We start from the raw sequence: 15,060 nt of genomic DNA, 5'->3' as shown, positions 1-15,060 counted from the left end.
TACCTCTGGAGTGTACTCCAATCAATCATCTCCATAACAATGTAGTCATCTTCCTACAACTGCTTTTGGAGATATTCTACAACTTTTTCTACCTTTTGTGGTGAAATTGTCTTAACTCACTAATGTATGTTTATGGATGGTGTTACTTTGTAGTTTATGCTTCCTGTTATAATCAACCCAAAGACACTAGGATTTTCAGTAAGATGGATTTTTTCAAAGGAGATCAACTTACAATCTATTGATCAACTCATAATCAACTCGGTAGAAGCAATGTGCTTGATTAAGAAGCACTTTCCAACATCTACTCTCACTATCCAAATGCACTTATTGGTATACCCAGTAGATGAGGTTGCAATAGGAGGTAATATCCACAATTGATGGATGTTCTTTTTTGAAAGATTTATGAAGATCTTAAAGGATTTTGTAAGACAAAGGGAAAAACCTAAAGGGAGCATGGAAGAAGGTTGGCTAGCTCAAGAATCACTGATATATATCTCAAAGTTTCTTAGTTAAATAGATTCATGTCAACCTCAAATTTGGCGCAACAAAGATGATGACCATATAGTTGGAGACGCACCATAAGTAAACGGGATCACTCATAAGATGGAAAAATACTTACAACATAAAATCAATAAATTTTTTGTCTTGAATTCTCCAAAAATGCAAAGTAGATTGATAGGTATAAAGAGGCACATGTGGAAAGAACAAATTCCAGAAGACTTTTTAGGAGAAGATATAGATATCTTCTATACCTGCCCAAGCTTGCGTGTTTCCCCATAGATATCTCTTAGATGACTAGAGAATTCTCTTAGGCAAGCAAGGAATAACGTTGAAAGGATTAGTGAGCAAGAGATGGAGTTTGCAACAAGAGGATGTGACACGCATCAATGGTGAAAGGATTAGTGAGCAAGAGATGGAGTTTGCAAAGAGGATATGAGTGGCATCATATAAGTAAGTTGAAGCACATACATAACCCTATTTAATTATTTTTCTCATATTATTAATAGTTTTTTTTCTTAAATGTTTGAGTATTATGGTCCCATGGTTGTCACTTTCACGTGGAGCATATACATAATAAGAGAAGAACGACCTTTGATTCTAGAGTAATGGTGGCTAACTTTCTCCAAGTAAGTCGAGTGAGTGCTAGTGATACAAATCTTCTCACTTTTAATCTTGATTATTGTAAAATCATACAAGATATCATAAATGTAAAATTTAGGCAATATTGATATACTTGACATTCAATGATTCAAAGTGGTCTACAGAAGTCCAAATGCAATAATATTGACTCGACAAAGTTTTGGACAAACAGTAATGATACATTTGTAGTACCACAACATTGTGAGCAGGATCTTTGAGTACTTTGCATTACTTCGAGACTTGTGAAAGTCTAGAGCCATCTCTACCTACTAGTTACCCATGGGTTACCCATGGGGCATTCTATTTGTGGCAAGTTTTTATTTGAGTGAGTTTGTGAGCTATTTCTATGTGAGTTTTTTTCCCTATTTTAATCTCCCCCACCAATGGGTTTTCTTCATCAAAGGTAAAGCTTTTATGCAAAGCAAAAAATTCACCCACACCTTACACTATATACATAAGACTAACCATAACACACTGTGCCATCACTGTAGCAACATCCAAAGGATGATGATGTACACACCTTTTTTAATATTTACTCTTATGTATGTATGTATCACACACACACGCACGCGCACATGCACAGACTCTCATATGTGCTAACATAAATATATCTACACCCTTGTTAATATATACATGTGTGTGTGTGTGTGTGTGTGTGTACATGTGTGTACGCGTGTGCGTGTGCGTGTGTGTGTATGTATGTATGTATGTATATATGAATATATATATATATATATATATGTATGTATGTATGTATGTATGTATGTATGTATGTATGTATGTATGTATATATATATATATACACATACATACATACATAAATACATATATATTCTCTCTCTCTCTCTCTCTCTCTCTCTCTCTCTCTCTCTCTCCTTACTTTTAGTTCTACCTTCCCACCCTAATTGGTGTTTCCTCTTAGGGAGGTTTCAATGATAACTTGATAAGCTCTATCAGAATTTGATATATTTTCATGCATCTCCCTAAAACCCCTACATTAAAAACATCGATTCTCATTTGTTGATGTGAATTCAATACTTCAACTAAGATAATTTAAATTTAACTTTATTAATGTAATTTGCATATCCCACTAGCTAAAATATATGTTTTAATTTTCTTTACTCGTTAGCTTAATTAGTTACCAACCAAAAGCCATCGATTAACTATATATAACCCACAGTCTACACCTCCACTCACCCTACCTATTAAGTTGCATGAATACATGAGTTTCTACATAAGCTACATATTAAGGTAGAGCTTCTCCACCTCCTTGTACAAGTGAGGATACATTTTAGGGGCGGGGGTGGGGGGGATAGGAAGGCCCCACCATGGGGTCCACATTTCTTTCATCGATAAGACATTCGACGGTCAGATTGTTGCATCTCTAAGATAAAAATGTGTATGGTGTACTTTGGATTTAAACTTGGCACATTCCTAACTCTAGGTGATTGCTTTCGAAGCAGCAAGAATCCTTGAAAACATTGTATACATAGTCCCAAGGCAGTAGCCTAGTGAATAGAGCTTAGATCTCTTATTCAAGAGGTTATAAGTCTAAATCCTCTTTGGAGACACCCTACTAGTGTGTGCTTATGTGCAGGTGGGCACAATAATCAATGTAAAGTTGATGGTAGCATTGACTACTACAAGGCAAGGCTTATAGGAAAGGTTTTTGATCCTGATAAGGGCATAGATTATGATAAGACCTTTTCCCCCACGTCTTATATGACTACAATCTGGTGTATTATTGCATTGACACCACATCACGGATGTAATATACATATCAAGAATGTATTCTTGAATGGTGATTTGCATGAGGAGGTTTATGTATCTCAACCTTGTGGTTTTGTTCAGAAGGGACCGGAATCTAAAGTATGCAAGTTAAGAAAAGCTTTATATGTCCTTTAGACTACCAAAGCACAGTACGAGAAGATAAATGCATACTTGGTTGCAACTGGTTTTTTTGGCAATAGTAGCCTCTACATAAAGAGAAGTAAGAATTGTTTATTAGTCATCATTCTATACGTTGATGACATGCTGCTCATGGGTCCTAATGAGGAGAATATTTAGCCATCAAGGTTGAGTTACATATGTCAGTTGAGATTGTAGATTTGGTCTCGTTGCATATCTATTTGGGCATACATATTATGCAATGTGCTGATGTTACAATCAAAGCACATATAGAACCCGCTTACACGGTTTGCTACACTAGTAGAGGTAAGTGTAAGGCTTAGTCTCCAAGATGAACCATTTAATGCATCACTTTATCATCATGTTGTTGGGTGCCCTATCTATCAATATGAGGCCAAACATTCAGTTTGGGTCTCCCAATTGACCAGGTTTAGGCACAGTCTCAGAGGTAAGCTTTGGCAGGTTTCCAAGCAAGTATTTCCATACTTACAGGGCACTTAGTCCCTTGGGCTATTCTATGCTAAGGGGGGGTGATATTCAGCTGCATGCTTTCAGTAAATTTGGTTGGGTCGGATGTTATGACACATAAGTGCCACTAGTGGCTTTTGTTTTTATCTTGGTGATATATGTATATTATGGCAAACAAGAAGCAGCAGGCAATGGCCACTTCAAGCTATAAAGCTGCCCTACCTTCATCTTCATTAATAGCCACAGTGCATGGGTCATTGCAAGGAACCCAATGTTTGATGCTCAAACAAAAACCACATTGAGGTGGTGCGTTATCATTATCCTAGGGAGGGGCTCATTTAAGGAGATATTAGTCGAGCTTATGTCTCTACACACGACAATCTCACAAATATGTTCATCAAGGCTCTTTCACGAGAGAAGTTAGAAGCTTTTTGCCAAGCTTTGGGCTAATTGCCATTCGAGATCAGCCACATGACATATGTACATGTTCACATCATCACTATAGGGGGAGATTTGTTCTCTAAGCAGGTGTTATTCATGTGAACTACCAAGGAGGTGTGCAATATTTTTCCATGGACAATTGACAAGGATGGTTTGATAAATGAAAAATGATTGATTAGACAGAAGTTAGTCATTTGTTGTTGCAGGTATCTTTATGAGTCTTTGTGTTGAGGTGGAAATGTTGGCATGGCAAGAACAGAATGTGAACCTTCGCATTGGATGCAAAGTGGTCTCATAATGTTCATAATATGAGCCTTTGTAGCACTAGACACAAAGTGGTCGTGCATTGTTTGGGATCTTGGGTACCTTGGATGAGTTTTGCCTGGATCTTTTCCTTTTATGAAAGGACATGGTATTTAGACATCGTACAATCAAGGAGAGCTGCAATGAATGTGACACACCTCACCTATGGTACGTAGAAGATATGCCCGATGGGTAAGCGTGGTGGTGTAGGTGAACACATGGTAGGTTGTGGACCTAGTTGACAGTAGTAAAAACAATTTGACCAATAGCATTGATGCATATATTTATATGTGGGTATCGAAATCATCAGTCATATGCTTTCCTCTGTGTTGGACTTCATAGAGTGTTTCTCTGTAGGCAAAGTGCTAGCCAAGAGTGTACAATAGGTCACGGGGCTAAACTCAATAATATTCAATGTATCAAAGATCCATTGTATTAATTCTTTCTTATATGTAATACAAACAATAGTTTAGGACTCTTGTGTGTTGTGTGTGATTCTATGTGTGATTCTGCTACAATCTTCTTTCTAAATCTTATGTGATTCCATGTCTCGTCTTGTGTGTGATTCCACTACACTCTTCTTTCTATCTCTTGTGTGTCTTGCGTGTGATTTCGCTACACTCTTCTATCTTTGAAAACTTTAGCACATAGGCACAAGTGTTTTTCATAATGGGGTTGTTTTTCATGCATCAATTGTAGGGTAGGATATGTAATAGGCACAAGTGTTTCACATAGTGGGGTTGTTTTTCATGCATCAATTATAGGGTAGGATATGTAAAACGAGCAAATAACGCACTACCACACCAAAATAAACTTTTGGCATTGGTCGAAGGGGTGGTTAGGGAGGGGGCATATACTATCCCTCCTCTCTTTCATAGCCTGAAAAATAGTGATGGCTTCTACTTATTAACCATCAAGCCATAAATGGAAAAGATTCCTGCATTCACGTGCAAATCCATGAATCCATTAGCGTTGGCTTCTAGAATGTGAAGATCATATTCGTCTACTCCCTCCTAGCCTAATGCACGCTAAATGGAAATACTTCATCAATTTCTGTGAATTCCTTAATTATTATGTATTTAAGTGGTTAAGGGCCTAAAACCCCATGTCTAGCCACATGTTCATAAATTGGCAAGCTCCCTAGGTTCCCTGCTTACCACAATATGTAACACTTTCTTCTCGAAAGAAATGTTTACGTCCTTGTAAACAAAAGTAGGAAACCCCTTCTTCAAGTTGCTTACATTTTTTGAAGTTAACTATGCTTTTTCACTTTAATAGATACTCTAAATACTTAGTATGTCAAGTAGACTTTTTATCCCCAATGTGGAGAAGTTGGTGTTTCTATTAATTTAACTATTAATTTAACAAGGGTTTTCTCACCTTCCCTTTGATTATCTTCATCACCTAGTTTTCTTTGTAGTGACTTACAACATCAAATGTAATGTACATCCATCTAGTAGTTTCAATTCACACACAACTTCACCTAATCTTCTAAAAGTATTGGGAGTGGACCACAAAACCTAGGAGATAGCTTCGCACAACTTTCAATTTTTAGAGTTTCAGATTAATCAGGTAGACGTTCTCTCCCCCCTTAAGTAAATTGTACATTTCTTCAATGAGAATTTACATAACTTCTTACTCCATGTTGAGCTTTCTTTTTGCTTTTTTTAAAGCCATCTTAAACATTTGGGTCATAATCTCAAGAAAGTATTTAGCTTCCTAACCATTTCCTTCTCCAACCGTTCTACTAGATGGACCTTTGAGCTGAAACCCATACATCAACCTAAATGGACTAAAACCCTTACATTAACATAAATGGACTTAAGCCTATACTTGAATGTTTGGCACTATTATAAGAAAATTCCAACTTTGGCAAATTCTCTTCTCAATTAGTTTGCTTCTTCTTCAAGTATGCTCTAAAATATCATGAATGACTTCATTGACCCTCTCACTTTGGTTTGATCATCCATCTGAGGATGCTCGGTCATGTAACTTCATATCCAACCTCTCAAAGGCGGTTCTACAGAAATTTAAAAAAGGCAAAATGCTAAAAGTAGGCAATTTGCTGCATTGATTAGAGATGCGAGGTGGCATATGTGAGGGTTTATTAATTTTATTGTAGGATAGTGAGGAAGGAGGGAACATGATTATGTGTGTTGGTAATAGTTGATAGATTGTCACAAAGATGAATGAAAAGACTTCCAAATTAGGGGAGGATATGTTTAGACCACACCTGGTAAATAGGATTAAGATCCATCCTTTCATACAACTTCCATAGGATTAAGATCCATCCTAAATGCTTTTCCTATCGGATCCCTCTTCATAGCTACTTTCCAAGCCTCAGAATCGAGAGCATCGTGCTCACATCCACCCTTTATGAAGTCTATAATTTCATTATGAAATTGAGCAAAACTTAACTCATTTATTATTGAACATAGAGAGAGCTCTCTTATAAAGTGAAACACCTTCCTAAGATGTTCATGCATTGATGCATAGTAGTATCCTTTTTCTTCTCCTTATTGGAATGTGTTTTTCCTTACCTTAAATATTCTATCAGTTATCTCTTACTTCCTCTTGTTTTACCTTACTTAATCTATAAGAACATATAGGTACACTATTAGGAAATGAATCTATACAATGATCTACTTAGAGATAAACCATCACTTAAGAATATCTATTTAAATCGAAAAATTAACTCAAAGAATGCATAATAATTTTTATTTTTTTCTAAAGAACATAAAAATGTGATAAGATGACAAAGAATTACCTCAATATCCTCACATTCCATCATTCATTCCCAACTCAATCAAATAAATAAGCTAAGAGCTTGAAACATCTCAATTGAAGTTGAGACTCTTTTCCATTACGTTAAAAGCTTCTTTGTGGTAAAGGACCTAAGCAATAAACTCATTCCCCCATGTCCATAGTTTCTTTATAATCTAAAATTTCCATCTCTGTACCATTTGTCATCATATTCCATAACTTCTTGCCATTGCCCTTTACCAAAGGATGTTTTGGGCACTTGGACTTTCTACAAAGAATTAAAGCATAATTCATGAAATTATGTACTATACTATCATCAACCATTATCCTTACATTATGATGTCTTATCTTTCCATGTATTTTTTAAGTCAAGAGGCCAACAAGGGGTTGTCACATAGCCGATGAGAAATACCACAAATGTGTGCATGTGTGCTATCCTCACGGTAAACCTCTACCTCCTTGATCCTCAAAGCACCATTAACTAGTACTTCTTGGACAACCGAGTGCACTTATTTAGATAGATATTGTCAACTTTAGATGTTCATATTTCATTTTAGGGCACTTCCAAGCACAATGTTTTGGATTTGAATATCTATGGCAGAGATCTTCCCATGTGAGGTTCTCTTATGTTCTTTCACACTAGTCTTTAACACTATTCTTGTAAAGAAAGAAAGAGCCACTTCCCAAGTTATTAGAAACTAATATATTTCTCTTTTGAGTATATTGTTTTGAAGAAATTCCTATTAGCAAAATTATCACAACACAAGAGAGCTTAGAAGGGGATGAAGCAACATCAATCATAGGGAGCAAAGAAGCACAGATGAATTTTATGATTGAGCAACTACTGAAAATGAAAATAGAAGTTAATAGGTCTATGTGGGTGGAAGCAAAGCCGGTTCACCAATCTTATGCAACCTGAAAAATAGTATGTGCTGCTGCGTATTAACCATAGTAGTTAGAAAACGCGTTTCCTGTAGGGAAGGAAACGTTTCCTTGTAGGAAACACGTTTTTTTCAAGCAAATTTTCAACTTTTTTTTTGCCCCAAATCTAACGTTGAAATCTATGCAACTCTTTTAATAAAGTTTTTTCTAATTTCCTTGTGCCGCTTTCCCTCATCAAGGCTGATTTATTTAGTATTGTTTATGGGCATTGGGCTATGACTGCGGATTCATCATGATTCATGTGACATGAACACTTCAAACTTATAAGTTTTAACCTATGTAGTGTCATGTATGGGGTTTCTTTTTTGTGTGGCATAGAATGATGGATGATTGGATCATGGATCATGGATAGTGGACCATGGTCTTTGAATCATGATCATTTGACATTGATGATAGATGATTATTTGGTTTTTGTTATTTGTGATTCAAAGACTGTAGGCTTCAAATTGATGTTTCCTTATATTCTATGCATTTAGTGTTATTTATACATATTTTATACAGTATATATTTGAAATTTTGTACATGCAAAAACCTGTAGGTAGGAACCTTGTAGGAAACTTTGGGCTGATTTTACAAAACCCGTTTGAAACTTTTAGGAAACCCGTTTCAAACAACCCCCTAACTACTATGTTATTAACCACCCTGCCATGAACGGAAAAAGGCAGGGTTATCAGGATTTAAATTTCACACCCACAACTGCCAGAGTGCGTCTTCTTTAAGGGTTAAGGGCTCCAATACCCACTTCCTATAGGGAAGGGCTCCAATACTCAAAGAAAAGTATGTACAAGTGAGCCTCAATACATTACACTGCAAGTAATTTGCACGTTTTACCGCTACAACCTTTCCAAAGACGCCGCCTTGCAGAATTTGGTATTTTTTCAACTTTAAAGGTACAATCAGTAGTGGTATTTAAATAAGACCAAGTGGAGTATTCCTGACAACCCTAAACAAGTTTTACTTGGGTAACATAATAATTCATTAGTACATGAATGCTTCCTCCTTACAACAATCATTAATTTTAGGATGTATATTCATGTCCCACATGCCCTATCACATAGACATGTAATCAGGCTCAATTTTTTTCACACTGAACCATTAGCCCCCCACTTCCTTGATGGTTGGGTGACTCGTTCACGGACTTGACAAAAAGGCCAAAGGCCATACAAGGTACAGCATCCTGATCAAATAATTGAAAAACCAATTATGCATGTTGAGAAGGGGCAGATTTGCCTAAATAGATAAAGCATAATCTCTTTTGAGAAGATGTTATCATGTGGCATTTCTCAAGTAAGAACTTAGGTATTAACACCTCCCTTCGTATCATCCATGAATAACTCACTTCAAGAGGTGTCCCTTAGTGACTCCAAACACATGGTAGCACGCATCCAATGTGACAAAATACCCAGCCTTTTAAAAAAAGTCCTTGATTATTTACAAATTCATGTTTGTTCGCATGAAGTAGTCAGTGAGCTGGGCATCTCGATAGAACAATTTCCTGAAAGCTAGCTGCAGTCCAGGCTAAACTAAACCTAAAGATTTTGATAAGAAAAAGTTTTTAAAAAGGCCAAAGGTAATTTGGAGTGATCTCCATAAATTGCAATGTGCAAGTGATAAGAATAGGATAATCTAAATTTTAAAATGTATGTGATTTTGTACTTAAACAATAACTGAGCTATGCAATATCACCTTGCTGTCGCTGTCAAGTGGTCACCTTGCTGTTGCTGTCAAGTGGTCACCTCTTGCACCTTGATGGGTGGGGCTTGGTTGCTCGTGGACAGAAAAATCAAGCCTGTCCATAGCCCACCTGTCTGGGTGGCAAGGGCTGTTGCCTAAAGGGTTAGTCATACTCTTCCCCTGCAATAACAGGATAACCCCTGCAGGTTTCCGCAGCACAATTAGCTACTAGTTTCCATAAAACTTCCAATTACTAAGCAAGAATCATAAGAATGACCACCTACCTTACTTGTTCACAAAAGCGTGCGAGTGCATCCGAGTGATTCCTCACTGCAATCTCTTCAATTTTTGGTGCATTTTCAGGAGTAACTGTATCAGCAAGCTTGAGCTCACAAAGCTCCTTCAAGGAACAAGCCTGTGTCAGTACAGCCGAGTGGCCCCCTCCAGCTGCCAGTCTGCGCACTTCCCCTACGCACCTGTTGTGAACATAGTTTGAGTGCTCGGCCTTTGATGCTGTATAAAACATCTTCCAAGATCAAGGTTTGCATGAAAGCCACCTTTTACTGCCGATGGAAGCCGAACCATTACAGTATAGCGGCACTTACCAATCTATTGGGGAAGGGTGCCATGCATATGGAGACTTTCCAGTGGCTGCCTGACCACAACTATTATAACCCCATCCAAGTACACGTCCATCCTTCATTGCAGCTAGAGTGTGACATTGCCCACATGTAACAAGTTGAACCCCTGTTGGGACAAGGAGCACCGGAATGTGGCGTGCAAATATGCTTACATCGTTTGAATAGCAAGAGAATGCATCGGCCTGTGGACCTAGCCCTAATTGTCCGGCCTGCCCTCCCCCCCACATGTAAAGAGCTCCTGATTCTGATACTGCACACGTATGTACACCACCGCATGCGATATCCGTTATTTTCACACCTTCCAAGCCGACCACTCTTCTTGGGAGTACTTCTTTATGAGGAGATTGAAGCGTGCGGTGTCCAAGCTGTCCCATGTGACCTAGACCCCATGTGTACCTGCAAGGGTGAAGGCGATGCCTTTTTCTTCTACTACACTGTAACTAAGATCTTAAGACTAAGTTATATATCATTAGATCATTAAATCATAAAAACCACCTTCAATAATGGCATTTAACAGAAGACAACCATTATGCATGGTGGCATGTAACAAAAAATACAGAAAATGACAGTTACCTACTAAATAGTAGCTAAGAGATATATAAAGCAAAGTACCTAAATCCAGTAAGTCAAGAATACAGGGAAGGACATGACTATAGGCACAAATGTGGACACTAGGGCACTAAAGAGAGTGAGCGATTAGGTGTGCCACCTAGACATGGGCCTACTGCGGTGTCTTTGGCACCCCGCCTCTATCCATGTGCAGCCCAAATTTGAGTGGTCTATTTTGGTTGTAGTGCCATGCCCTATAAAAGGGTGCCTAATCTTTGTAAATATGTTAACAGATGTCAGAATTACTAGAGCATTGTTTTTTCTTTCGCTTGGAAATTGTGAGCTTTTTAAAACTCGGGTGTTAAGCTTTGGGCTGCTTTGGTTATTAAGGCTTTGAGAGCTGGACGGTGGTAATTCTAGACGTGTACTCTTTCTACGCTTATGCGTATAACTTCCTAAATAACGCTAGACTAGGTCTAAGGACCTTTTATTAAATCATATGTACAACGTGCACCTAGCACTTATTACAATATTTTATGTGCACACTACACCACTACACATTTGTCCTAACATTCCCTCCTTAGTGGTTATGTGCACATGATTAGAAAACCCAGCCCGTATCTACAAGATGGGTTTCATCTTTCTTGCGCTCCTCCGACTTATTAGCAACTTCATCTCTATCAAATCCCCACGGATCTCCTCGTAGAACAATCCTGAAACACGACTCGAACAATCCTGAAACACGACTCGAACAATCCTGCAAAACAAAGCCAAACAACGTGAAAGGGGTGCAAGCCTAACTAACCACCCAACCATACAGTCGTGGGCAAAACCCACAAGTCTTGGCTGTCCCCACCAAGCCACGAGTTGAGCTAACTAGCAAGACGCACCGACCAATCTCTACCCCATGACGTTCCATACCGCCAAGGAGCTACCCTCGCGGGCCTCGAGACTGCTGCCGACCTCAATTGCATGAAGCAAGTGCACGTCTGCACTAGATCCAAGCTCTTGACCGTAGAGCTCTCGCAAAGACTTACGAGACTCTTATGAACAATTGACTAACCTTGGCAACCCTTTTATAAGCTCTTGGCCGGTCACCGGCATCCACACTTGGGCGCCTGCCCATCCATACTTGGGTGCCTGCCCGTCAATCTATCCCTAGCCCAACTCGCCAATCAGCCTGCTTAGCTCCAAGATTCCCCAAGCCTTGAAGCTAGTCTTGTGTGCGTGTTGTACACGGTAGATACACTCTGTGCACATGACAAGAGCTCACTCCTGAGCTCAGTAAAAGCCCAGGGTAGTCAATGTCTCCCATGTAGCGTCCTCCTCAACACGATCCTTCCACTTGATCTTGTATTCCGTGACAAGCGTATTCCGTAATCGTCTTTCACGAAATCCAAGAATCTTTTCTGGTTCTGGTGGCACAAATGTCATATCCTCGACATCTATGATTTCTTGAGGAGTAACTAACTAGTATGTTCCACCCAGTACTTCCTTAAGTCTACTGACATGAAATACGGGATAAACTTTCACATGAGAAGGCATATCCAATTCATATGCAACTAAACCAATTCGGCATATAACCCGAAATGGTCTATAGTATCTAGGGGATAATTTCGGAGATTGATCCGTTCGTAAAGTCTCGGAATCTTTAAGAACTCGCAAATACACCATTGTTCCTTTAGAGAACTCTCTAGATGAACGATGTCTATTAGAATAAAATATGTCTCTGTCTTTAACACTTCTAATAGATTCCTTTGCAGCTTGTAACATTTCTTGCATATCTTGCAAAAAAGTACGCATTGCATCATGTTGAAGTCCTGAAAATCCCATGGTAACAGGTGATCTAGGTTGAAATCCGTACATAAGCATAAAAGGACTAAAACCTATACTCGTATGCTTAGTACTGCTATATGCAAATTCTAACATAGGAAGATAATCTTTCCATGAACCTTGACTTTTGGAAACATATGAACGAAGCATGTCCTCCAAAGCCTAATTCACCCTTTCAGTCTGGCCATCAGATTGAGGATGATCTAAGGAACTCAGATTCAAAGTTGTTTCCAACTTCTCAAAAACAAGCCACCAAAAGGCACTTGTAAACTTAGTCCCTATCACTGACTATGTCCTGCGGTAAACCGTACAGTCTAAACAATTGCTCGATAAACTACCTTGCTAATTGCGTAGCTGTAATAGTTTTTCGAGTAAGCACAGTCTAAACAATTGCTCGATAAACTACCTTGCTAATTGCGTAGCTGTAATAGTTTTTCGAGTAAGCAAAAATCTAGCCATTTTTGTCAAGCGGCCCATCACAATCCAAATAGAATCGTGGCCTTGACGTATTCTTGGCAATCCGGTAATAAAATCCATGAAAATACTTTCCCATTTATTCTCTAGGATTTGCAAAGAATGTAACACCCCAGCTTGTCTAAAGCATTCAGCTTTATTTGCTTGGCAAACCTGACACTTCAGGACATAATCTTCTACATACCCTTTCATCTTTGGCCAATAGAAAGTGTGTTTCACTAAAGCTAAAGTCCTGTGTACCCCAGGGTGTCCAACAGAAGGGGCATCGTGACACTCCTTAAGAATCTTGGACTTAATGTCCGAGACCTGTGGTACACAAATTTTGTCATTACAGAACAGTAAACCGTTCCGAATCATCTACTGGCCTCCCGCAGCCTGAATGGTAGGTTGCTCAGTCACTTAGTCATGGTTGTCAAGTACGATACCGTACGGTTCATAAGATACGATACCTTACGGAAAAATACGGTATGATTTAAAAAAATCTTATCGTACAGTCTTTTAAAAAATTACTTACAAACTTTAGTATTTTCAATTTCAAAGAGAAGACAAGTTGTCACATGACTCAAACCAAAATTCCATTAAAACCAAGTTGAAAACATACATAGATATTAGGCTAAAGCCTAAGTCATACAATGCGAGACGCTCTAGGCGCATGTAGCCGTAGTAGTTAGTACAAAAAGTGGTGCACAAAACAAGGAGGCTAGAGAGTTGGGACTAGAATCTAGATGGAGAAGTGATCACTATCAAAATTAGAGCTCTCGCTAGGATCATCTCCATTAGAAGAGTGCCTATCGGAGCCCTTGCAAAAGTCACCCTCACTAAGGATGTTGCCCTCGTCATCAAACTCGGGCTCTCTAAGCTCCTGTGACAAGGCAATCGAAGCATCCTCACTTGCAAGAGCGGAGGAAGAACTACCGGAACCTCATGGTGTGTTTTAAAAGATTACTTATAAACTTAGGTATTTTCAATTTCGAGATATGGAGTATTTTAAAAAGGAGGGAAGTATCATATTACAAAGGAAAGCTCAAACAGCCATAGACAAGCAAAACAAGACCATTGCTCCCAAAAATAATAATTTTTTTGAAAAAATAAATTTCAAGAAATTTTTTTTTCCTCGGAAAAATCCATACGGTATTACATACAGTATCGTAACGTACGGTATTCCGTACGATATGCTGTCGTACGGAGACAGCTATGCACCGAGTCTCGGTTAATCAGTGAGCTCCCGTCCTACATCCTTTGTCAATATGGACCAAAATAACTATCAGTCTTGCAAAGCCCTCTCAATGATTGAAATAAGTAAGTAGAAATCTCGGTGAATAACAAAGCATTCACCTCTCTGATCCGACTAAGCACATCTGCTACACTATTCATGGACCCCTTTCGATAGCGTATTTCAAAATCAAATCTTGCATTAACTCTGCCCATCTAGCTTTTCGTCCTCTCAAATTATCCGCTTCACACATACTTGATTGACTGATGATCAGTCAATACCAATCATCACTCAATACCACAAACTTGGAGCCATATAAATAATGCCTCCAAACCTTAAGAGCGTAAATGACAGCATAAAGCTCCTTCTCAAGGATTGGCCAACGAGATTGAGTGTCGTCCAACTTTCGACTCTCGAAAGCGCAACAGGTCTACCATCTTGGAATAGAGCAGCCCCAATTGCGCAGTCACTCGCGTCCGTCTCAAGAACATAAGGCCGACTAGGACCCTAATGTTCAGGTTTGTGTGTGTGAGTGTGAGTCCAACACCAACAATTGGTGTCAAAGCTGAGGCAGCTGCATCTAAATTTCCGTCGAGAACAAATAGTTTGTCCGTCGCCTGCGACATTCCGTCAACGCAGTCCGTCCGTCGCCTGCGAAATTCCGTCGACAGAACCAATCCGTCTGTCGGTAGTTTTCGTCTAACAACTAGT

At 38.8% G+C, this 15,060-nt stretch overlaps 1 protein-coding gene across 4 annotated transcripts in view; it reads right to left on the bottom strand.

Annotated features, from left to right (window-relative positions):
• Positions 1–9,356: 9,356 nt before the first annotated feature.
• The window catches only part of LOC147608189 (Regulator of chromosome condensation (RCC1) family protein), an 86,232-nt gene continuing 80,528 nt past the window's right edge, over positions 9,357–15,060 (bottom strand). The window contains exons 6-8 of one of the 4 annotated variants that reach the window (XR_015264465.1): positions 10,245–10,676; positions 9,924–10,152; positions 9,357–9,839 (exon numbers count right to left, since the gene is read on the bottom strand). Coding sequence is in view for 2 of the 4 variants with exons in the window: in XM_086789349.1 (XP_086645475.1) it covers positions 9,803–9,839; positions 9,924–10,115; positions 10,245–10,676 (661 nt within the window). In the remaining 2 variants the exon portion in view is untranslated. The remainder of the gene's footprint in view (positions 9,840–9,923; positions 10,153–10,244; positions 10,677–15,060) is intronic. The other 3 variants (XR_015264466.1, XM_086789349.1, XM_086789350.1) reach the window with 3 other exon arrangements.

This window comes from Cibotium barometz, chromosome 53 (assembly GCF_041138505.1).
Source record: "Cibotium barometz isolate CiBa-2024 chromosome 53, ASM4113850v1, whole genome shotgun sequence".
Classification (NCBI taxonomy): Eukaryota; Viridiplantae; Streptophyta; class Polypodiopsida; order Cyatheales; family Cibotiaceae; genus Cibotium; species Cibotium barometz.
This window is presented reverse-complemented; position numbering and strand designations above follow the sequence as displayed.